The sequence below is a fragment of the Musa acuminata genome, chromosome BXJ1-11 (genome assembly GCF_036884655.1).
Source record: "Musa acuminata AAA Group cultivar baxijiao chromosome BXJ1-11, Cavendish_Baxijiao_AAA, whole genome shotgun sequence".
In the NCBI taxonomy this organism is placed as follows: Eukaryota; Viridiplantae; Streptophyta; class Magnoliopsida; order Zingiberales; family Musaceae; genus Musa; species Musa acuminata.
In genome coordinates, this window is record NC_088337.1 from 32,948,121 (window position 1) to 32,972,943 (window position 24,823).

The 24,823-nt window shown below is 37.2% G+C and overlaps 3 protein-coding genes, 1 long non-coding RNA gene and 2 other non-coding genes across 8 annotated transcripts; 4 read left to right on the plus strand and 2 right to left on the minus strand.

The window, feature by feature from the left end:
- Positions 1 to 65: 65 nt before the first annotated feature.
- LOC135597786 (tubulin beta chain-like) lies at positions 66 to 3,388 on the plus strand. Its single transcript, XM_065091257.1, has 3 exons — positions 66 to 558; positions 1,749 to 2,018; positions 2,440 to 3,388. The coding sequence occupies exons 1-3, from the start codon at positions 165 to 167 to the stop codon at positions 3,105 to 3,107; spliced, it is 1,332 nt and encodes a 443-aa protein (XP_064947329.1). The 5' UTR covers positions 66 to 164; the 3' UTR covers positions 3,108 to 3,388.
- An 811-nt stretch (positions 3,389 to 4,199) lies between these two features.
- On the minus strand, positions 4,200 to 4,272 carry TRNAR-CCG (transfer RNA arginine (anticodon CCG)). The gene has a single exon. It is a non-coding gene; the product is annotated as a tRNA-Arg (tRNA).
- Positions 4,273 to 7,381: 3,109 nt separating this feature from the next.
- Positions 7,382 to 12,962, plus strand: LOC135597787 (probable UDP-arabinose 4-epimerase 2). 2 transcript variants are annotated; one of them, XM_065091260.1, is made up of 11 exons: positions 7,382 to 7,529; positions 8,252 to 8,409; positions 8,796 to 8,920; positions 9,706 to 9,819; positions 9,927 to 10,034; positions 10,137 to 10,228; positions 11,412 to 11,553; positions 11,728 to 11,822; positions 11,900 to 12,029; positions 12,138 to 12,282; positions 12,383 to 12,844. In XM_065091260.1, the coding sequence occupies exons 2-11, from the start codon at positions 8,331 to 8,333 to the stop codon at positions 12,622 to 12,624; spliced, it is 1,272 nt and encodes a 423-aa protein (XP_064947332.1). In that variant the 5' UTR covers positions 7,382 to 7,529; positions 8,252 to 8,330; the 3' UTR covers positions 12,625 to 12,844. The 2 variants fall into 2 exon arrangements, with proteins under 2 accessions (XP_064947332.1, XP_064947333.1); XM_065091261.1 differs by lacking the exon at positions 7,382 to 7,529 and adding an exon at positions 7,579 to 7,711 and having other exon boundaries at positions 12,383 to 12,962.
- Positions 12,963 to 14,500: 1,538 nt separating this feature from the next.
- On the plus strand, positions 14,501 to 18,422 carry LOC135597788 (uncharacterized). Its single transcript, XM_065091262.1, has 4 exons — positions 14,501 to 14,809; positions 16,698 to 16,862; positions 16,969 to 17,004; positions 18,207 to 18,422. Exons 1-3 carry the CDS (start codon positions 14,572 to 14,574, stop codon positions 16,989 to 16,991), a joined length of 426 nt encoding a protein of 141 aa, XP_064947334.1. The 5' UTR covers positions 14,501 to 14,571; the 3' UTR covers positions 16,992 to 17,004; positions 18,207 to 18,422.
- Positions 18,423 to 19,067: 645 nt separating this feature from the next.
- On the minus strand, positions 19,068 to 19,166 carry LOC135597850 (small nucleolar RNA Z122). Its single transcript, XR_010481442.1, has one exon. It is a non-coding gene; the product is annotated as a small nucleolar RNA Z122 (small nucleolar RNA).
- Positions 19,167 to 19,867: 701 nt separating this feature from the next.
- Positions 19,868 to 23,636, plus strand: LOC135597789 (uncharacterized). 2 transcript variants are annotated; one of them, XR_010481414.1, is made up of 3 exons: positions 19,868 to 20,138; positions 20,226 to 22,846; positions 22,915 to 23,636. It is a non-coding gene; the product is annotated as an uncharacterized LOC135597789 (long non-coding RNA). The 2 variants fall into 2 exon arrangements; XR_010481415.1 differs by having other exon boundaries at positions 20,269 to 22,846.
- Positions 23,637 to 24,823: the final 1,187 nt, after the last annotated feature.

Sequence of the window (24,823 nt, forward strand, 5' to 3'; positions counted from 1 at the left end):
CGGGTAAGCTGCAGGCGGTGAGAAGACCGAAACGATTCCACTATAAAAGGCTCCCTCAGATCTGACATCTAGATCTGCCGCTCTCTTCGCCTCTTGCTTGCTCGTCTCCTCCCGTTCTGCTCTCTCGTCGTCTCTGGGTTGAGCTCCGGCGAGAGGCGGCGAAGATGAGGGAGATCCTCCACATCCAGGGCGGGCAGTGCGGGAACCAGATCGGGGCCAAGTTCTGGGAGGTCATCTGCGACGAGCATGGAATTGATGGCACCGGGAAGTACAACGGCGACTCCGACCTCCAGCTCGAGAGGATCAATGTCTACTACAACGAGGCCAGCGGAGGGCGCTACGTTCCCCGCGCCGTGCTCATGGATCTGGAGCCCGGGACCATGGACTCCGTCAGATCCGGCCCCGTCGGCCAGATCTTCAGGCCGGACAACTTCGTCTTCGGCCAGTCCGGTGCCGGGAACAACTGGGCCAAGGGGCATTACACCGAGGGCGCCGAGCTCATCGACTCGGTCCTCGACGTGGTCAGAAAGGAAGCTGAGAACTGCGACTGCTTGCAGGGTATATTCCTTTTTCTTCTTCTTCTTCTTTTCTTTTCAAATGGCAGTGGTTCTTAGTAGATCTTGCTTTACTTTGGTATAATCTTCTGGTTTCTCAAAAATGTTGTCCATTCTCTTATATCTTTTGTGAGCATGGACAATGTTTACTCCTCTCCAGTTTTTTTTATGGGCTTACAAACATGTTGCACTGAGACCATGGTAAATTATGAGTTCTTTAATGAAGTAATTTAGGGATATTATTTCCTTCTTTTATAGGCTTAATGAATTAATGACGTACTTTTGACAGTTTCTATTGATGAATAGAATGTTTTATCGAGTTATTTGTTATCGAAATAGGCTACAACTTATCTTGATTGATTATGATTGGAGTTCTCAAGGGATTTTGTTCATTTAGGTTGACAGACATTGGAATTTGATGTATGATAAGTTTGTGCATATAGTATGTGAAGCTACTGTAATAGTGTGTGTTTACGTACGCTACCTGTTATCATGTCAAGTGTGTTCACGTTGATTTTCATTCTATTTCTGTTAGCATGAACTAGAGTTACCTGATCTTGGCTGATTCAAGTTAATGATCCTCAACTTAATTTCCTCATTTATTGGTTGAGTCCATTGGGTTCTCTAGGTCTTCTCACTTAGTGAAAACTGAATTTTCATCAAAAAAATGCTTGGTCGGACTGAAATTTCATGCATACAAGTGGAGATACTATTTATCTGTTCCATATGTGAAACAATATTATTACTGACACCTGGTAATTTGCTTCTAAATTTGTTCAATTTCAGATCCATTAAAGATAAATTAAATTTTCATTCTGTCATATTTGTGATTGGCAAACTTGCACCTTTCAGTCGAAAATGTACATAATGGACAATTTCTCCTGGATGCTTGCTGGTAAATTTTGACTTTTAGTCTCCTTAGCAATAGTAGAAAGATGACAAAGGGTTTCCAGATTTTGCTGATCATGATGGTGAGAACATGATCTCCCCTTATTGAGAGTTAGTCAATACCAGCTTAAGAAAAATATCACCTTGGTCTCTCTATCTGACAAGGTCTGACATTTGTTTACATGCATATGTCAAATCTTCAACGGCTTTGTCCTTTCTCTTTTATGTGGCATTTTATGTCCTCGATGCTGTAAGCAAATCTGCAAGTTCGTCATTAGAATTTTTAACTGTTTTGATGTTCTGCAGGCTTCCAAGTTTGCCATTCTTTGGGGGGAGGAACTGGATCTGGCATGGGCACCCTTCTTATCTCTAAGATCAGGGAGGAGTACCCGGATAGAATGATGCTTACCTTCTCTGTTTTCCCATCACCAAAGGTGTCTGATACAGTTGTGGAGCCATACAATGCTACCCTCTCTGTTCATCAACTCGTTGAGAATGCTGATGAGTGTATGGTCCTTGACAATGAAGCGCTGTATGATATCTGCTTCCGCACTCTGAAGCTTGCAAATCCCACTTGTGAGTACTGCTTGTCTTTTCATGAATTCTTTTCGATGCTACTTGAAATTGTGATCTTTTGTTTACTAATTCTCTAAATGTAGAAGATGCTGACACTCTGATCTTCTTCTTTTCTTCATACTAATATCAAGCATGTAAGGTCTCGCTTTAAACCATGGTGGTTATAAAAGCTAGTAACATAGAGTCGCCAATCTTTTCCGTATCCTTTCTGGTCGATACATTTTTTTTCCTCCTTTTTCTGCGCCATTCCATGATCGATCAATCAATTTGTGCTTCGATATGTCTTTTATTTTGTTCATTTAAAAGTTCAGAATCCATATGTAAAGGGCAGTTAAACTTTTCAGTTAATCTTGACCTCTTAAAGTTTAAGGTCTTGTTCCAAATTGCACTGTTGCTAAAAGTTTTTTCTTTCATGTTGCAGTTGGCGATCTTAATCACCTGATCTCTGCCACAATGAGTGGTGTCACATGCTGCCTTCGGTTTCCTGGACAGCTTAATTCCGACCTCCGGAAGCTTGCCGTGAACCTCATCCCTTTCCCCCGCCTCCACTTCTTTATGGTGGGGTTTGCACCCTTGACCTCGAGGGGCTCGCAGCAATATAGGGCCCTCACAGTTCCTGAATTGACCCAACAAATGTGGGATGCCAAGAACATGATGTGCGCTGCTGACCCTCGTCATGGCCGGTACCTGACAGCCTCAGCCATGTTCCGTGGGAAGATGAGCACAAAGGAAGTGGATGAGCAGATGCTGAATGTTCAGAACAAGAACTCTTCCTACTTCGTGGAGTGGATACCAAACAATGTCAAGTCTAGCGTGTGTGACATTCCGCCCAAGGGGCTAAAGATGGCTTCCACATTCATCGGGAACTCAACTTCCATCCAAGAGATGTTCAGGAGGGTGAGCGAGCAGTTCACAGCCATGTTCAGGAGGAAGGCTTTCTTACACTGGTACACCGGAGAGGGCATGGACGAGATGGAATTTACCGAGGCCGAGAGCAACATGAACGATCTGGTGGCCGAGTACCAGCAGTACCAAGATGCAACGGCAGATGAGGAAGAATACGAGGAAGAAGAGGAAGAGGCTGAGTGATTCATTTCTCTTATCTCAAGAAATGTCCTCTTGCCATTATAATTTCCGCTGCGAGTGAGAGGGATTTGGTGTCTATCAGAAGACAGTTTTATGTTGGTATGGCTGTACTTTTTTCTGTTGATGTGATTGATATGTTGTAACATTCGGAGCCCTGACTTCTTACTCTTATCCGGTTTCTTTTGTCTGTCTGCATATTAACTAGTTGTTGTCGTTGCACTACTTGTTGTTGTCTGGGCTTAGTTTAACGTGATCAAACAAAGGGGTCCTCCTTTGCATGTTTATTGGATCGACGCATCATCGTCTGGAAGTAAACAAGCTGGCATAGTTTGTGAATTGGTTATTGTGATTATGTTATTGTGAAAAGGTTTGTGAATCGTCATATCTGTTATGCATGCTTAGTTTCTATGTGGAGTTTCTGAAGTTGGTGAGGTGGGTGGATGAATGCTGTTGTTCTCTTTTTAACTTGGTTAATATGTGATATCATATTATTGTGAAAAGGTTTGTGAATTGTCATATCTGTTGAGCATTGAGAGGTTGTACTTTTGATGTGGTAATTATATCTGAGGCAGTTTCATGTGAGGTTGTGGGGTAATAAGCTGCTGGTCCCTCGTATGGTTCAAATCTTGTTTGGCCTCCTTCTCCTCCTTCATTAGCCTTTTTCGGTTTTTAGTAGAATCAGAGAATTTGGACAGTTTATTATTTCTTTGTCATCATAATCGGAGATACTGTAAGTGATAAAGCTATGTATTGATATGAACATTTAGTCGGAATCAATTGGAAAGATTTTGAAAGAAATAGTGGTGGGAGTCTTTTATTAGTGCATTAAAGATGTAAAGTAATCATTATTAATCATGAGCAAATATATTAATGATGAGAAATGTATCCCCTACCCGATGTTCATAGTCATATTATTAGTGATTTGATGGAGAATAAATCTGACCCAAAACTCTATAAGCTGCAAAAGAAATAGTAAGAGATGGGAATGAAAACTAAAACCTCTGCTGTTACAATGAAGAACTCGAGAACTTTGATGAAAAACGAACTTACAACATAAACAACAAAATAAAACTGTAACCATTATAAATAATAAATCGATCGCGGTGGGACTCGAACCCACAATCTCCCGCTCCGGAGGCGAGCGCCTTATCCATTAGGCCACGCGACCATTTACGTTTGATTCTCGTTATATTGTTATTTAAATTAAGCACTACCACCGCCCTACTCAACAATCTTTAAATTGGAGATGTCTAATTGGATAATCTGAATCAACTATTACTTATTTTAATCACATATAATCTTCTCTTCCCTCGTTATTGTTGTTGTTGTTGTATAAATCAAAAGATTACTAAGAAGAAAATAGAGAGAAAACAAATACAAACGATGATGATGATTATTGGATTCTATTTAAAGTTTTACGATAACAATTTTTGAGTGTTAATACATGGCATATTAATTATAATCGATTGACTCCACTGTTGTATCTCCTATCAATGGCATTAGTTGCTAAGCATGTGTACTTGTTGTTCTTCTTCTTCTACTGCTACTTCCTTAAGGTTCGACATCGGGATAAAAGAACATCATTGAGTCATCATCAAAAAGTGAAAACATGCAAGAGAATTTAATTCTTTTAGACATGTTGATCGTGACGAGCGAAAATATTCATGCTAATAATAAGCTACCAATATTAGTCATGTTAAGAACATTCTTTTCCCTTTTTTTTTTCTTTTTTAAAAGACACTTTATCATGATGAAAGGAAATAGATAATGATAGAAGATGAAAGAATAACAAACACATAAGCCATCACGATGAAGATTCAAACATGAAGAATTCACCCGATAAAAAACAATAGCAAAATTGATGATTGTGATTAAAAGAAATTACTTGATGCAATCCATATACTAATAAAATCAAATGTGTTTTTAATCAATGTGAGACTAATCAAATCAAAAATATTATACAATAATCATGCATATGCAAGTCAATAAAAATATATTTTTAATCAATTTTTTTGAAGGATCGTACTAATAATAATGATAATAATATATAAAACAAAACTTACCTAATCTTATAATGATTGGAGAGAATAGCATGCGCATTTCCACCATGCCTTGGATAGTGAATGGGAGTTGAGAGGTCAAACATCGTCCCACCCCAAGTCAAAAGAGCGACTATTCTACATCCTCACCAAACCCAATCAAACCTAACTTGTAGTATGTCATTTTGGACACTTGTAACATTACGTAACAATTGGAAGAAAAAAAATTATAATACTAGTATATATTTTTTATAAATAATACATGATGAAAATAAATTTTGATCGTATAATAACATTCTCGAAATAATAACTTAGGAGTAAAAATCTATAAAATAGAGTTTTATAATACGCCCTCGATCGGAGGGATAAGCGAGTCAAGCATATTATCATTAGAGAAATATTTTAGATACATAATATAATATGATTATTATAATTTGCTATAAATTAATGGAGAAAGTCCTATTAGCCTCTTAAAATTGAGTGCATATACATTTGTAAATATTCTACTCCATTAATCTGAAAAAAAAAGAAACTGCTGAAGTAGTTGTTGCATTATTTTCACATCATTGTCATGTGATAATGATGATGATATGTAACAATGGTTTCCATTTTGATTGGCTACAGAGGTTGTACAGCTAAATCCCTGCAACCAAAAGTTGTCTTCTTCTTGTTATAATTGCCTAATGATGAGTAGTCAGAGAGAGAGAGAGAGAGAGAGAGAGAGAGAGAGGAAGCCATGCAAACACTTGAGAATCTTTCAGCTTTGCCTAACTTTTTCTTCTTTTCTTTTATCTTCTTATTTTGTTGTCCCAAAATCTAAGAAAGGGTTGATAAATTAAATTTAATAGTGTGAAGGTTACATGCATTCTAATTGAAAAATAAACTAGAAAAATTGTGTTGCAATCAAAGGAAAATATCATCAACATGTTATCAGAGTATAGCTGATAAGCTTTGTAGGTAAGTGTTTATTTGATCCAACATGACCAATTGTGAAACAACAAGAAAAAAAAGGAAAATAAGGAGAGGTAGAGACAACATACCTGTTTCTCTTGCATCCCTTACCTAACCCATCAAGAGTTGAGTCAACCATTAAATTAGACCATTTGGACAATTACATCAGATATATTTACATGACTTTAATTTCTATGAGAATCAAATCCAAAATTTATCCAACAAAGTTTACATATAAAACATTGATCTAGTAGTAGTGTTGTATCAAGAGTTTGTAATCGTATCTCGTATATTTATTAATGATGCTAGATAGCTAGTTCGGATTTTAGTTTTATCCGTGTTACTTATCTTTTAACGAAAAAAAAAATCTCTTAAGAATCAAAGTAAAAGATTGATAATTTAAAATAGAATGTCAATCTTTGTCCCATCAACTTCATCCTTAGAATTTTAATTTGCATAATTTTTTAAATACTTTTAACAGCTCATGTGATTGAGCAAACAAAAAAAAAGGCACTAATAATTCAGTAGGTGGAATGATCTGACTAGGTCTAGGAATTCTTAGTTAATTAGTAGACTCAACACCTAATTAATCTCTTCTTCTCCCACTAATTTGTCTACTCATGTGCCCATGCAAGCATGGTGTCAAACAATTGATGTGTATCCAAATGTCCCAACTTTTGCTGCAAGCATGATGGAGATGTGCCTTGTAATAATTGGCATTTATTTTTTGGTCCCTTCTTTAGTAGTACTATATGAGTTAAAAATGCAAGACTGTTATCATTTCATGCACTTTAGTAATACTTTTCCAAGTAATCCACCTCTGCCCTCTTAAACGAGATTGAAGCAATCCATTTATCTTTTTTATCCTTTCCAATAATCCATCGAAGTAACATAGAAATTTTAATTTGTGTTTCCTATTTCTATGGAAAAGAATGTGTTCTAAGGCTCAATCGTAATAAATAAAAATATGTTATTAAAAATCAATTATTAATTTTTTTATCGAATGAATTTATTATCATCGGATAGTAATTTCGGATAGTATCACTCAACGTTAAACCTTATATAAAAATGAATACGAGGGATCATAACGTAAAGGGAAATAGTGAGGATTATTTTTTTGAAGAAATATTTAATAATGATATAAAAAAATTTATTGGGAAAAAAAATAAGCATCAAAATTTAAGATAAACAAAAAAATAAATAAAATAAATAAATAAATTAGTGCAGGATGGGGAGGGACAGATATGGAATTTTGTATTTTAGACCTCAGATTCCTCCTCTCGCTGCGATCATTCGCACTGCTTTCGTGTTGATGAAAAGTCCACCACGACTCGGTCCGGAATTGTATGACTCGCCTGCCGCTTTTAATTGTCGCCCGGCTTCTCTGTGTCTGTGCCTCTGCCCCCTCCCTCAGTTGCCCCTCTTGCGTCGCCAGGTACATCTGCCGTCTCCATGACTCGATCCTGATCACCTTCTCTAGCTCTTTGATGTGTTTGTTGTTGTTATTTTGATCGGGATTTGGGGCTTTTACGTCGTTTTGTTTGGTTTTGGAAGTGAATCCGCGTTTCTGGGGATCCGCAATGGTATTCACTGAGGGGGCGGTTGGGATGTTTAAAGGTGACTCGGGTTTCGATTTGGTTTCGTGTAGCGTTTTTGGGACCTCTGGATTCGTTTGATTTTGATCGCTTTGTCGCCGATCTGACGTTCGCTTCTCCTTGGTCTGTTGGGTTAGGGTGCGGCCTGGTTCATTTCGCGTGAAAGTTGGAGTCTTTTCTTCGTTGGTTTTCAATGTGATTAAAGATGAGATTTTTAGTGGTTCTATTTTGCTCTAAATGACGAGATTATTTCCTTCGTTCCTTGATTTATTAGGGTCTTGATTCCCTCGTTCATGGAGTTTTGTGAATGGTTTAGCTTTTCGTGATTTTTGAGAATTCTTATGACCCAGGAATTTAGTGTTCTTTATTTCGAGGTAGAAAACTGTTCTGGGAATGCTTGGTTGACTTGCTTGGGGACGTGCCTTTTTTTTGTTTTTGTTTTTTTCTTTATTTTCTCAGGAGTTAGGCCTAAGATTTGAATATTGAGAATCTTTTGTTCATCTTCTTGACCAAGTTGAATTTTTGGGTTGTGTGCTGAATTGTTGGTTTTTCTTCGCTACAGCTCTCTTGATCTGACTGGCAATTAGAGGTTGGGTTCGTTGGAAAAGAGGAAACTGATCTAATTCACCCTCGTGCTTATTATGAAGGAAAATCCTCAAATGCTACCCACCAACAGGAGTAGAACTCAACCCAGGGCTGTTAGACCTTGGCCCCTTTCAGGTTTTTTTTTTTCCCTTTCATTTGAGATCACATGTTTTCTTCTTTTGTTACTTGATGAATCTATTTATTTACTTTCAATTTGACTTTTGAAGTGGGTCACTTGAATACGACTTTGTAGTTTCACTAATAACTACTGCTTGTATATTGTGGTGATCTGTTTTTTAAAATTTTCACAGTTGGTTATTTTTGTTGAGAAAAGCCACAAATTCAACTTTTTATGAATGTTGTCATAATGTTCGAACTTCATTTCTCAAGTTCATTCTTGTGCTTTAGAATTACATATGCTCATCTCTCTCTCTCTCTCTCTCTCTCTCTCTCTCTCTCTCTCTCTCTCTTACTACATTCAAGTTATTCATACTTGCTAGTGCTCCATTTTTTTTTTCCAGGGATGGACAACTCCGATTCAAGGCGCAAGCCTCATGTTTATGGAAAACTTCTGATGGCAGTTATTCTGACAGCCTTCTGCATACTGATTTTAAAGCAATCCCCGAATTTTAGTGGCAGTAATGTGGTAGGTATTCATCATATATTTTGAGCCAAGTGTATTTTTAGGAAAAGCTTTCATTAAATATACGAGTAAAACTGCTTCAGTTATACTGAACTTTACACAATGTTTTATGGATCTGAGTGTTGGATGGTTAAGAAACAACATATATAAAAAGTTTATGTTGTCGAGATAATTGTATGGAGTTACTTAGAAATATAGAAAAAGAAATATTTTTATTTGTGAACAATTATGTATCGCATCGATAGAGGATAAGATGAGAGAAGATCGCTTAAGATAGTATGGGACATGTGCTTAGGAGACCTCTAGATGCGATAGTCAGAAAAGGAGAAATAATTAATATTAATAGTACTAGGAGATGTAGAAAAAGACCTAACAAGATTTTAATAAAAATTATAAATAAAGATTTAAATACTTTGAACTTAACTAAGCATATGACTTTTTACAGATCTCAAAGACAGCAAAAGATCCATATAGTCAACCCCAAATATGATAGGTAACCAACACTAATGGATAGTGTATCCTCAGTAGCTGCTACAACCGGTTGGTTTCAGAAGCCTTTTCAAAATCATGTATAATTAAACATGATGACACAGCTCCCCTATATTTGAAAATATCGTACACTACATCCCTCATATTAGAATTCCCTTTTCTGGGAGTATTAGCAAATAATAGATCTCTCTTTATGAACAACAGTATTATAAGCTTCGTTTAGGATTCTTTGCTTTATTAATTTGATCATTTATTTTCTTCTTTTGGTTTTCCTGACTCAAAGTTTCTTTATCTTACAGTTTTCTCGTCATGAACCTGGGGTAACTCATGTCTTAGTAACAGGCGGTGCTGGCTATATTGGCTCGCATGCTACACTTCGACTCCTAACAGACTCATACCGTGTTACAATTGTGGTAATATGACTCAACCAAGCACACATATGGACAAACTAAAAAGATCTGTAGGATCTGATTAGTAATTTTTTTTAGTTGTAATTGATCTTTCTCTGCTGATTTTACAGGATAACCTTTCCAGAGGGAATCTTGGGGCTATTAGGGTTCTCCAGCAGCTGTTTCCAGAGCCTGGAAGACTTCAGTTTATTTTTGCTGATTTAGGGGATGCAAGAGCTGTATCCTTATCACTTTATTATTTTGACAACCTAAAATTTAAATTTGGTCGAGATTTGGCTTAAAAGTGATCAACAAAACATTATTCCTTAATAAATCATTAGGTCAACAGGATATTTGCTGAAAATGCTTTCGATGCTGTTATGCACTTTGCAGCTGTTGCTTATGTAGGGGAAAGCACACTTGAACCTCTTAGGTATGTCATTTATGCAAGTATCTCATATAGACAAAATATTGACTGGATTTTATCTGCTTGGCTAAACTTCTTGCTGCAGCCTGGACAATATTGTGTATTGAAAAATTCCTGTGTAGTATTATTACATTAACAATTGCATTTGGTTTTTGTGTCTATACAGTTTATGAGAAAAGCCTCCAGTTGGAGGGCATGACCATGCAACCTTTTGTTCTTAAGACTTATCTTTTACAGAAATGGTTAATCCTATCTGATTGCTTCTGAAGATTCCTTCTTGGTTGCAATAAATAAATATGGAGCAGAATCTTCTATTCTTTCATATGCATCATGAGTAAATATATTATCAGATGTATATGTGAGCCTTCTTATGTATGCATAGGTTTGAGATAGCTGCTATCCAATCAAATTTTGTATGCTGATGAATTGTCGTTTTTCTATGTACTCTGATGCTCATCTTGCTTTTTTTGTTTAGTGATCTTCTATCAACTATGACAATCTCAGACATTATATTCGTTTGTTCTGAGGCAAATATCTAGATGTTGAGGAACACACATTTTCTTTCACCCTTATTAAACCATGGTGTGGCTTTAAGCACTCAACATTTCTTTTCATAGTACTAGTTAAAATATGATCTGATATGAGTACATTTTCTTGTTACATAGTTAGACATCATAGATCTGATATCTTCTATCTAATTTATAGAATCTTTGTGGTCGAGGTAAATCTTTTATTAAAAAAATGGAATTGAATAAATTGTAGCATCCAATCAGCAGATGCATAAGATTAATTAAAAATTTGAGTTTTTATCCCATGGGCACCGATGGTCGTAGGTGTTCTCAGAATTTTGTTAAGAGTCTCACCCCATGTCGGCATGGGTTCAAAACATGGCATATTAACCCCAACAAGATCGAGCTTATATCTCTATGCTTTTGAAGGCTCCATCATGAATGGGCTTGCAAATCATGACATTAGACTGACTTGTGACTTTTAGATTGACATTTGGTGACAAACCTGAATAGTATTCGATGGTTCTTGGTTTGCATTTCTACAATTCTAAACCAAGTCTTTGTTCTCAGCATTTATTATGCATTTCTGACTTTATCTCAGGACCTTAACCAACAATGTTGGAACTTTGGTATCTCGATATTACAGTTGCTTATGCGGTCCTCAACTTTTTCTTTCATAGGTACTATCACAACATCACGGCAAATACTTTGGTAATTCTTGAAGCTATGGCAGCACATGGTGTTAAAACTCTTATTTACTCGAGTACCTGTGCTACTTATGGAGAACCAGAAAAGATGCCTATTACAGAAGAAACTCCTCAGGTAAGAAAGAGTTAACCTTTGTTTGCTTCAATCAGATGATACCAGAGGCATCTAGCTTTCTGGTTGAAGGTCAATTCTATTTTGCTCTTGATAAAACTATAGGATTCTGGTGCTTTTGTCCAGAGCAAGCACTCATGAATGTGATAATGACTTGGATTTCAAATAAACTTGCAGCTTCCTATCAACCCATACGGGAAGGCCAAGAAAATGGCAGAGGACATCATCTTGGATTTTTCGAAGAGATCAGACATGGCAGTCATGATCTTAAGGTGGATTGCTGATAGTAACAATTTTGATTATGAAATCTGTTGGAACATGAGATTAATTTCTTTCTCCACATCGGCAGGTATTTCAATGTCATAGGCTCAGATCCAGAAGGAAGACTAGGTGAAGCTCCTAGACCTGAACTAAGGGAGCATGGACGTATATCTGGTGCGTGCTTCGATGCAGCACTAGGTATCTTACCAGGGTTGAAGGTATCTTTATTCATCTTTCAGTAACCCAATGCTTGATTGGATTCATTCTTGATTAGATTCAACAGTATATTTTTTAAAAAACAATAATTTTATGTGTTTCCTGCATAGGTTAAAGGAACAGACTACGCAACAAGTGATGGAACTTGTATCAGAGACTATATCGATGTCACTGACCTTGTTGATGCTCATGTGAAAGCTCTTGACAAGGCAAGGCCTAACAAAGTTGGCATATACAACGTTGGTACTGGAAAAGGTTGTTCTCCGTCTCTCTTCTCAGTGTGTATGTTTTTCCTTTCTGTTCTATGGCAGGCTTAGCTCGTCGAAACCTGACAAGTCTGCTGTTTTATTTCCAGGAAGGTCAGTCAAAGAATTTGTCGAGGCCTGCAAGAAGGCAACTGGGGTGAACATCAAAGTTGACTACCTTGAACGTAGACCAGGGGACTATGCCGAAGTCTACAGTGACCCTTCAAAAATCAATTCGGAGCTCAACTGGACCGCACATTACACCGATCTTCAAAAGAGCCTCTCAACCGCATGGAGATGGCAGAAATCACATCCGAATGGCTATCGGTCACCATCGGCCATGGCTGTTTGATCAACTGTTCCACTCAATTATACATATTAGATTTCATGAAGATGTAAGCTTCTGATAGAAGTCATTAGCAACCTTCATTGCTTAGATTAATGATGAGGGTGGTCTTGGCAAGCATAGAGGAAGGATTCAATCACTCGCGAAGTCTTATCATACTGAGTGTAGGAATCGAGATAAAAATGTGTTATTTTTACAAAGGTTATGCAGAAGCCATTAAAGAACAGAGCTCATAGTTGTAATCCCCCATTGATGGATTTCTCATGTATGATTCTTAAGTTGTGATAAAATGCCATGATTATTCTTTTTCCCATATAAATATAGAATCATCTGAGCAGAATATACACCATGTGTGTCCCATCTGTCAGTTTTCCTTTCTTCCTGAGACGACCTAAAATTTTGTGCAGGGAAGTCAAGTCATCAGCTCAATGGAAACTACCTTTTGGAACCTATGTGCGATCTATTATCCTTTGAATCTATGAACAAATTGAACACCTAAAACTTTGATGTTTGATTACTTCCAACCAAAATACAATTGCAAATACATTGCCATTGATATAATAAACCTTTTGCCATCAAAGAAGGGGTCGAATGTGCATTGTGAAAAGACAGATTGAATTGGGTGATGTTGAACTGCTTGTTAAAATGTAAAACAATAAGGATATATAAAATGTATTATATCCTCCTTGGTTTCTTATTAGTTGCAGCAATTTCAAGAATATAAGATTTCTCGAGTTTATTGGGAAGGGTATAAAAGTGCTTCTTGGTTAGCAATATTTGCTAAAATAGATCGATGGCCTCCCAATTTATATCTTATTTTGTGCTTTGAGACTCTTAAATTAATACTTGGACAATCCAAATATATCAGGTTAAAATTAAATTATATCTAATTTTAAAGCTAAAGTGATCCTTTTAAAATTGATTTTATATTATACTTTTTGATACAAATATAATTATGTAAGAATGACTATCAATACTCATGTGATTGATATCTCGATATCACGTGTATGACACCTTTATGTTTGACACATGGTCAAAATCGTCGCACCACATGATCGACACTTTAAAATTATGTGATCAACATCTCACTTCCACTTGGGTGCTTATGATTATGCTATATCCTTCGTATTCGATACAGAATCGATTGTCCTCAACTCTAAGGAGATGCGTAAATGCTCCTCATATTTACTTATGTCATTGAGCATAATGATTAAAAATCAAATATCAATACAAAAATTCATATGGACTCTATCTCACTTTCCAATGCATTTAACTCTAAAAGACTCGATATTTAATTAACACTACCTAATTAAAAACTAACTTAAGCTATGAAGAGATTATATTGAAAATTGAGATAGATATAGAATAGAACTTCAATAGACTCTAATTCAACATTCAATAGGATACTATATCTTTCAATTTTTAAAAATAATGATATATATATATATTACAATACTTCACATGTATTCATCATATTAATATTTATGTAAAGATTTAGATTAGTCAATGTAGTTAACATTAACTAGTTTGGGAAATATATAACATCTTAAATATATCTAAGCTTATATTGGGTGAATGAATATAAAAGATATCTATTTTTCCCTTCCAAAATTAGTCATTATTTTTTTACTTCTTTCACTTCGAAAAAGGCAATTAAACACGAAATATTTTATGATAATTACTTCTTTTCAGAAAAAAAGAAAGAAAAAAAAAATAATTACCAAACAATATTTCATGTTTGAACCCATTCGGCCTCACCTAAATGGTTACCGCTTGGACTCGGTCCGGTGCTTGGCTTGAATCCACGTCATTCGTTTGGACGACCGTGATCATTTACGCGTCCTCATTGAAGGGCTCAGATTCACCTTGACTCGTCCAGATCTGCCCGAACAACCCCGTGGGTGTTCTTCGAGGGCGGAGGCGGGTTTCCTTGATGGGACGGAAGCTCGGATCATGGATGGCAGCGATCTCCCGGCGTTGCCCGCCAGCGACTCGTCGGTGCCGCCGCCTAGTGGAGGAGGCGGGGCGGACGGAGCGGAGGGCCCCGCTCGGGGACGCGAAGGTTGCGAAGCCCTCGCTGGGGCGATCGCATCGACGCTGGGTGCCGTGATGAGGGAGTTCGATTCCAGGGCGGAGGGCGTTGACCGGAGCCAGGATGAGCTCTCCACTTCCCTGGATCGCCTCGCCAGAGGTAAATCATGTTGGGCGAATCCTTGGATCTTACTATATTAGGGTTTCCGGTTCCGGTTCCTGTTTCATGTTCTTTTGCTACTTCTCTCAACCAAAATGAGATTTTGATTTGTTTTTGCAAGGTTTTGTCGTCGTATATTGACGTGAAAAGCTATAAACTTTATTATGGTTTCCTCGGATCTATCTCTCTTTTGGTTCATTCTTGTGTTACAAAAGCTTAAACACGATTTTTTTTTTGTCAGAAAAAAGCTCTTGAATTTTATGTGGATAATGATTTTTTATTATTTTGATTTTTATTGATGATTTTTCAGGGCTAATTATAGGTTTCTTATAGTAGTCATACCTATCTCGATCCCTACATTAAAAAAAAATTTATATTAAAATTCTTATGATTAGGAAGGTGAAATATTTTATTTTATTTATTTTAACATCATCGATAAAAGTATCAAAATGATGGGCAAAAAGTTCCATTTTCGATGGTGGCGAATGATGTCATTGCGGTGTGGGTGGGTGGTTGTTCTGAATGAGGAAGAGTGATGATGAGAAGTAAGGCAAAGGGAGAGGAGAAAGATGTTGACGCTTTGTATCTGCATCGGTGTCGCTTGGTAACTACATCAATGTCGACACAGATCTAGATGTAGAGCATCGCTTGACATCTACATCGACGCCGATGCAAATATAGATGTCAAGCGACCTTTTCGTCGCTCTGCATTTGCGTCAGCACCGATGCAGATGCCGAGCGACACTCAATATCTGCATCTACGTCAGTGCTAATGCAATTGTCAGGCAGCATCGATGTAGATGTAGAGCACCATCCTCCCCTTTGCCTCATCACTCGCTGTAACTATTCCTCTTTATCCGCAATAATTATCCGTGGTCTCCAGTGGTATTGTCGTCCACCATTATTGAAAACGTAACTGGGATGTTGAAATGATCTTTTTGTCTATCGTTTTCGTGCTTCCGTTGGTAAAACCAATAATGTTAGAATAAATAGAACTAGATATTTCGCCATAACTACAGGGATTCTAATGTAATTTTTTTAAATATAAGGATCGGGATGCTAAAGAGAGCTAAATACAAATGGTAATACGTAATGAGCCCGATTTTTCATCTGTGAAACATCTGATTTGGTAAGATCCATGTGGTGCAATGTTCAATGTTACTGTATATACGTAAGATGCAATCTGCATAAGCATGAATTGCAATTGCATATCACAAAGACTTATTTAGTCGCTGGATGCTTTTTTTTTATATGGATTATGTTTCCATCTGGTTAGGTAAATTTGACTTCTCTATCAATCATAGACTCTAATACATTGTGTTTTGTCTGAAATTTGTCACTCAAATCCTTAGTTAGTTGATGTTACTTCTCATTTTAGTTGCTTTGATTACAAATTACTTGGTAATTTCTTGATCTAACCATGACATATGTTGACCTATTTATTACTTGAATCTGGTTGTATATTTCTTTCCCACTTTGACAAAAGTGCTATGTGATACCTTGGTCTCTCTCCAGTATATTATCCGGTTATACAAACATTGTTGTTTGTAGGGTTTATGATTTCTCTCGATTTTTAAGAATATATATGTTAGATATCTCTTCTTCTCCTACAGATACTTGTGGTTTCATCTTTTGTTCTCTCGTTCTCACAGTTTAATTCCCAAATGTTTTCCTCATCACATTTATTTTTTGGCACTTGTTTTTCTGTTTATTGTTGTGGTAATGCAAACCGAGTGGATTGCATATCTCACTCTCCCGCTCCGCTCCCTATAGCATCAAGCAATTTCACATAGCCAGTTCAAGAGAACTTAGAAACAATCGTCATCATCATCATGTAAGCTTCTGTATGCTCAATTTAATTGCCCTTCAACTATTTTGCTTGTGGCAGAACTAGACAAACTCTTAGAAGATGCGCCGTTGCCGTTCATCATGCAACATGCAGCCAAGATCTCGGCCATGCGTAGGAGGGTTTCAGCATTGAACTTGATTTTGAAGTCAATTCAGAGACGCATTGATAACATGGATCGTATGCTTTTTGCTGGCGTACCCACTGGTATTGTGTGTTTTCTCATATATACATCTTTTGGAGGTGCTTCTCAACTTTTCATCATCATCATCATATATTCTGCTGATTGAGACCTAAACTTTTTCTTTTCTAGATAATCACCAACAGATACAGTAGTCGTCACATTCAGGTATCAGTCAGACATTTTTATTGCTGGTTATGTTTCTCAGCTCCTTCTGTCTGTCGAAAGATTTTTGATCTTTTTTTCTCCCAACCTCTAGTTTAGTTTCCTCTTCTTGATTGCACAACTCCTCTGAATTGTTTTGACATATCATGGCATTTTAGTTGCTTCTTCAAGCATGGAATGTTCCTATACCTGAGAGTGTATTTCACCCATTGTATTATTTTCCACATTTGCAATGGTCATTTGCTCGTTGGATCCTTCAATCTTGGAATAGACATTCAAGGAACCACTGTAGATATACCTGAGTTTGTGAGTGCACCGAATGCTTTGTTGCTGCTCCCATCACTTGACCTTCTTCCAGTCAGGTGTCATTAGCAGGAAGATGTAGCACTTTATGGATGTGATAGCTTTTGTTTCAAATTCAGATTAGGTTGAACCTGTGTAGTTCCAAGCTGAATATGTTTTTGATGGCTGATTCTGTTACATGAAGCAAAATGTAAGAGCTTGCTTAACAAAAACCCATTCAAGTAGATGAGTCCATGAAGTCATTTTCATCTTGTTTGGCATGTAAATGAATTTCCATTGTGTTTCCTCTTGCACATATGGCAAAAGGAAATGAAAGAGCTTAAAAAAAAATTCAGTCAAGCAGATGAGAAGCTAAACACTAAATTTTGTCTTGATTTACTGTGCTCTTTTACTGGCTTACTTTAGTTTCTAATGTCCCAAGCTTGTATTGATACATCAGTTTCAAAAATAAAATGCTCAAAACACCTGAGTTTTAAATATCAATAAAAACATCTCTGTTGATTAGTGCATTATTAGACAAGTTATAATTCTCAGATTTAAGTCCATATGTGAACATCATGTACTAATGAAAATGTCTTTCAATCAGGAGGAAAAAAAAAAAGACTAGTAAGTACTGATCCCTTGGCAGTTTATGTTGCATTGATGTCCAATGGAAATTCAACATGTAGTAGTCATATTCATCTTGTTTGACATGGATAAAATTTTGCTATGGATTACCATTGTGTTTCCTGCAGAAAAAAGAAAACAGAAACATTGACATCTGATTATTCAGTTCAACTATGAGTTTGGAATATATGCAAGTTCAGTGTAAATAAGTTTTGTCTATTCAATTTGGAGTTTGCAGGGCAACATTTACAGGTTCAAGTTGCAGTCTAGACTAATCTGAGACATCTCTGTTACAGGTGGTTCAGAATAACAAGGAAACCTTCATTTCAGGAGCTGAACTGGCTCCACTCTTTAACCTTCTCACACAAAACACTTACTTGAAATTTGCCAACTTTTTGTGTTGGCAGCTGCATGTATCTATTTGAAATTTATTTGAGTGACAGTTTGCACCCAATTTTGATGGGTAGAGCAGCAACATTGAATTAATATAAAAAAAATTTGTGTTGGGTGTAGATCCATGATGGCTATGGCTTCTCATATGTTTCACTTGTAAGGAGGTGGCTGCTGTTCTTGATTTGCTTATGATACACCATTTGTTCTGGTGCTTTATATGTTGAATCTCAAACCTTATCAACAACATCAAAGTTTTGTGAAATCTTCCAAGGGACACCCAGATGGTTATCTGCAGCAATAACCAATCAGGATATAAACTATGAGTCCTGTCATTAATGTTTTTATTAATTACTAGAAAAAAAACACACTTTGTGACCTATTATAAGTGTTTTCTATCATTCTTTTTCTTATGAAAGAGTTTGGAATAAGTTGCAATTTCTCCTCAAGTATAAAGCTAGACAAGAAAAGTAAAACTAGAGGCACATTTGGTACTGACAACCGATATAGATCATCACCATCATCGATTTCCTAGAAAAGTTTTTTTCTTTTCTATTTTTTCCCCTTTTGTCTTCCTCAGATTATAAACGAAAAAAATAAGAAAATTAATACAAGAGAAGAAAACTGAGCCATTTTATTAAAAAAAAATGATCCAGAAAAAAGAAATGAAAGGGAATTTTTTTTTTTCTGAGGAATTGAGAGGAGAGAATAAAAGAATAAAAACACATGAAAAGGCAAAAAATTGTAAGTAGTAATAGACGAATAAATTTGGGATCAGACTGACGTGCAAATGATTCGGCACGGAACTGCTGCTTCTCTTGGGAAACAGCCTCTGAAATCATTCATATCTTTCATCATCTCCCAAAATTCTCTAAATACCTCAGTATAAAGACAAAAAAAACACTCGAACCAGATGAGTTTGCAGAAGTAAATAAATCGGAGAACCGTGGTGACTCGGCCAAGCAGAGCCGCTCCATCACCGCGGCAAGACAAACACTAGCTCTGTCCGAGACAACGGAGAGTCGGCGTAGGTCGTCGAGGACGAGATCCGAGTAGGACGAAGGGAGGTAACAAGGGGCGGCGGAACTCGGCGGAGCGTTCCCCAGAAACCCTAAGTGAAAGGCCAATGTCATGACGGAATGCTACGTCTCGTCGTTATATAGCCCATTCTCGTGATGGGCCGGGCCGTCTCAAGTGACCGTTACGTCGCTCGCAAGCATCGTTTCGTTGTTTGCTCACGTGACGCATTGGATTATCCCAGTCACCTGCCTTGTCATAGAAGGCGAGCATGGGACCCCCAATCTTGCCCAATCAGAAGGCAGGTATCCGATCCAGAAGACTAACATCACATCTTTATTCTAAATATATGAATTAACTGTTAAGGTAAAATTTGAGTGTGATTTTTACATATATATATATATATATATATATTAGATTTTGAAAAATGAATACAAAAATCATTATTCAAATAGTAAAGAGGAAAAATAAAAATATCTAATATATTATGATTGATCCTCAAACGTAGAATTCTGATGACTTCCAAGTCAACATCTGAAATCTTGGGACATGCTTGAGGGTGTATCTTTGTGTGACCTACGAATGGACCATCCCCGCATTCCAGGAAAAGGACTTCTCCTGAACTATATATTTTGATCACGCATTTCAGCAGTAACCTCATGTGCTTCTGCTATGCCAAGTTAGGCAGGTAAGCAGCGTCCCCAGGGATCCAGTGGATGCCAGATCTTGGGATTAGGACACCCATTGTATATGCTCTGTGCACCAAATGCTGCCATCTCGTTGCACAGTCTTTGGGGGTGGACACCATCATGCTTCGTGAGGTAGACTCTCACATCTCTCTCTCTCTCTCTGGTTTTCCGCATGCTCCTTACTGTTCTCTGGTCGGAGCATTTCATGTTTGTGTACAGGGGATCTGGTTCTTTCTTCGGTCCTCAAGGCATGAGTTTGCAGGAGCGCAGCTGTCTCAGATTAGGTATTGCTGGTTTCTTGAGCTTCGCGGGAACATTAGATGTAGATGTAAGAAGAAATGGGAGAAATCATTTGATGCATTGATGGTAATGCACTGGAACAGTCAACATAAGCAGCAAGCATATTAAGCATACTGAGACCTCAACATTCGAGAGCAGGTTTGTCTGTGTTTGGGGCATTGCCTGTACAGTCCCATTTCTCAGCTATACAGGTAGCTTATCAGTTTTGGATCCTTAGTGTTGCACAATTTTGCTATAAACAGCATTCTGCAGCATCTCCTGACTACCATCCACGTAATTATTCATGGACATGCGCATTTGACTGTTTTCAAGTCCTAGGAGCTCTTACATATGCGCAGAAGAAATTGGTAGTGACTGTGTGATCTCTAACATGATATCATTAGTAAAGCGAAAGACTAAGTTAATTTCTCTGACTGATTTGATATAAATTTCTATTGCATGACTGTGATCGGTTAGAAATATGTAACTTTCATGAATAGTTTAGAGCACATGTAGTGGTTCCCATCTTTAGACAGACTCTAATTTGTTTGTTAATTGAGATTCAATCATGTAAATGGTTTCTGTGGAGAATATTTCTTGGAAAATATTCTCTGAGCTTCAAGACCTCCAGTTTCAATTGTTTCAGATTGATTTTTCTTTGTATCTGGTTTTCTAACTTGGTTTTTTTGTTCTTAATTTGCCTGAACACCATCCTAGATTATTTCTTAAGATAGTCGGATTTTGTAGTACAGAAAAGTCTTTGGGCAAAATCTTTCTTACTTCTCCTTGTGTTTTTGTTTTCTTATTTTCTGTATGGATAATACAAAATACTAAGATGCCAACAGATGCAAACAATTATAATTGTTTTGCCACTTCGACCTGATTGGTAGATAGGATCAAGTACTTGTTTACGATGTCTCTAAATGCTTTTTTGATGGTCATCTACTTGAATGTATTCAAACAAATCTAGATGTTGAAGTGGATTGATCATAGCTTTTGCTACCCCAACTGAGTCTGCTTAATTAAATACTTGATCATTGTTACATACCAAAAGATCTCCTAGCTTGGCTAGCTGGAATTCAGAATAACATGCTACGAGGCCACAGCAATCGACAAGTTGATCCGTTCTCCTCCTCAATTTAATAACAAAGGGTGACATGTCTTGGATTAAATATTAGGCAACTTGTGATCACAATACGTCATGTCTAAATTGGATCAGTGCTTTTTATTTCCTAAAATATTTTCTTTTATTGGACCTGTACAAATAATTTGACTTTTACACACAGGCCCTGAAAACCAGCAGCAGCTAAACTGCTAAACCAACAGCTTTATTTGTATGTCTTTTCTTGAATGCCTATGCTAATTAAACAAGTCCTTTGCTGACATTTGAATCGTGTTTTCGGGATTCGTCTGTCCCCAAACTGGTGATCTCTTGATATGATACTTTACTGCTGATGTTCTTCACGTCCTTTAAGAAATATGTTCATTAACAAAGACTAATCGTCCCTTACCTTTCTACACAGTATGCTATGTCTTGTATGATTGAATGGTCCCAGAAAGTTGTCTTGCAGAGCACTTGATTCTTTCATGAAATCCATTCTTTGATCTACTTTTTTGCCACTCTTGTATGATTGAAATATAGACTATTCGAGCATAAGCTTTCAGTATGCTCACTGCCAAAGCCTTACAACAGCAGAATTGGCACTTATGATCAGTTGTAAAATTCATCTAGTGATCACTTACATGTGTGTATTTTGTACAACTTCAATTTAATCTGTTCCAGCATGGTAATCTCATCATAAATCAATCTTGTTAATAAAACCAACATCCCTGACGGTAGAAGCTGTTCTGCTGTATTAATAGACTCACCATATCACTTCTCCGAGTTACTTTGCTGTTATAAACTGGTGCAACTCCTAATGCATGTTTAGACTCTAAACAATTCCGTAAATTGTATTTTAGATAGGATCACTGTATATGCTTTGACATGTTCTTCTTGTGATTTAAACCTTAATGCATCCTCGGTTAACTTTCTTTTCTGACCAAAATATGCAGCGTGTGACTGCATATAGATAAATTAGCTTATAGTAAATGTCTTTGTCAAGTCACATCCTATGTATGTATTGCCTTTATAAACTATTTTTTCTCCTCAAGAAACATCAGTTTTCATGGCTGCTACTTTTGTTCATTGCATCTAGTCTACGTCACTGCTATGTATGATTAGAACTTCCCCTTAGCTCCTCATGTTAAAACCACTGAGCCAGTGTTGCACATATTAGACTCTACAGTAATCCAATTCGTTTCAAAGGGGCAAACAGGCATATCTTTTGACTCTTTGCTTCAGTGTTGCTTTCATCCAATAATTCAATTGTTTTACCTACTAACTTGAACCACATCTTTTGGGGTGTGGGTGTTCATCTGCTTCGACTTTTGTGGTGGAAAGCAATGCCGTCAGGTTTTCCTTTCATGACCATGCCAGGCTTCATCTCACTGGACAAGATATAAGCATGGACCCGGCAACAGGCTTATCCAGATCAAGTGTTCAAGTCTAACTTCAGCAGGTTGGAACGAAAGAGACTGTTTTGCCTGCATTGGTTTATGATAACCTAACCATGACTCTTCTTTGCAGATTTGTGTTCTTCTTCTTCGTCTTCTTCTACCACTGACCAAAACCATGTGGAGGAGTTGCATTGTGCCATTGATCGGATGAAGAGTATAGGTGTTTGACAATATCTAATGAAAGATATGCACTCAGAGAAGTCAAAGATCAACGGTCAAGCTTCGTGCCATGGCACTCACCACTAATTGTTGAAGACAAACCGAGTTATCCTATCGGGTCGGATCATGAAGAAGAAGAAGAACGGCGATGCACAAAGACAAAAGGGTTTGGCGGGTAACGAAAATTGATGTGTGAGGTGAGGTGACGTGACGTGGGGCTTATCAGCATCGTCTCATTGGCCGGCATTATCTAGTACTTTGAGCAGCTGCCATGCCATTGGGTTGAGGAGCACAGACAAGAGAGGTAGCTATCGGAAGGGAATGCAGAGGGGGTGGGCTTCAGCTACCGAGATTCTTCGGAGCAGAGCACATTCTACAAGAAGACAACAGGGAGAGCAACTCCCTTCATCAAATGCGACATATCCCCCAATTATGGCATGTAAAGTGGGCACTTCACTTGCCCGTGGATGATGCCACCAAAGTGGTGCAATTGGGCAGTCTTTTAATCCTTATCCTGTTAAAGTAGTCCCCTCCCTACTCGACTACTTGTTTCTGTGATCCAGAAAGTTATATTTACTCTTTATTTTCGCATCAAAATGTAGACCTTTTCATCGGAATTCAACAAAAATAAAATTTTTGAGTTTGTTTTAGCAACTACATCGCCACTATATCGAGCTTTAAGAGAAATAAAAATATGAACTATATAGTATAAGGCTTTTACCGACGGATGGTGAAAGGCTTTATACTAAACATATCATCGAATTTTCTTTACTCCATATGCTAATATATTATTGATAATTGTCCGAGCTAAAAGAGAGGTTGGGACGTTTTCTACGAATGCTTCTCCCCGAAAATCAAATTAGTTTTGAGTTAGAATTGGTCAAAGTATCAAACAGTTCTAATAAAGAGAATTGCTTAGTGTGCGGGGAATGCACTTAGAAAGTTACTTTTGTAGATGGTTTTGAGGATCGTTACGTCTAAAATTATCGATGATTGTACACATTATTCATGAGCTAAATCGAGAGAATGACATCATTTTTCATTGAATCTAGACTAATTATCGATGATTATACACATTATTCATGAGCTAAATCGAGAGAATGACATCATTTTCCATTGAATCTAGACGACTCGTTGACCGGCTCAATCAAGACTATAAATATATAACGTTGACCACATGCGATAGTTGTCAACCTTAAGCGATTAACATATTGACGACATGATATTAGCGTGATGCTCGAACCACCTACCACCTATCGATCATATGAGATTGATATAGTTTTGAATGATCTAACATGTCGATCTAACATGTCAATCATGTGTTGTCATATATATGTCTATTGTTTCATTTCTCATCTATCGAACGGTGTTTCGTGTGTTAATCATTTAAAAATAAAAAATACATTCCTCGTAAATTTATACACGTTTAATCGGGTCGAGAAATCGATCGTAGTGAATGTTTTGGCACCACTCGGAATCAAATTCATTCGGATGGAGAAAAAAATTATGACATATATTATATAATAAACTAAAAAAAATGAATCAAGAATAAATTTGTCATGCTAGAATTAATTGAAGGCGACAAATTGTGAAGCTTTTATTTATTGGGTGCACCATTTGCTCACGGATGATGCCACGAGAGTGGTGCAATCGGGTGACGTCATGTAGTTTTATACGTTCGATCTCGATCGGACGGCCCCGGCGGAGACAAGTGGCGATTGACACGTGAAAGCCACGTGGAACGATTGATGTTTTGGCACCACTTTATCCTTCCAATCTTCGATCCCTTAAAAGGAAAAAATAATAATAATAAAAAGGAA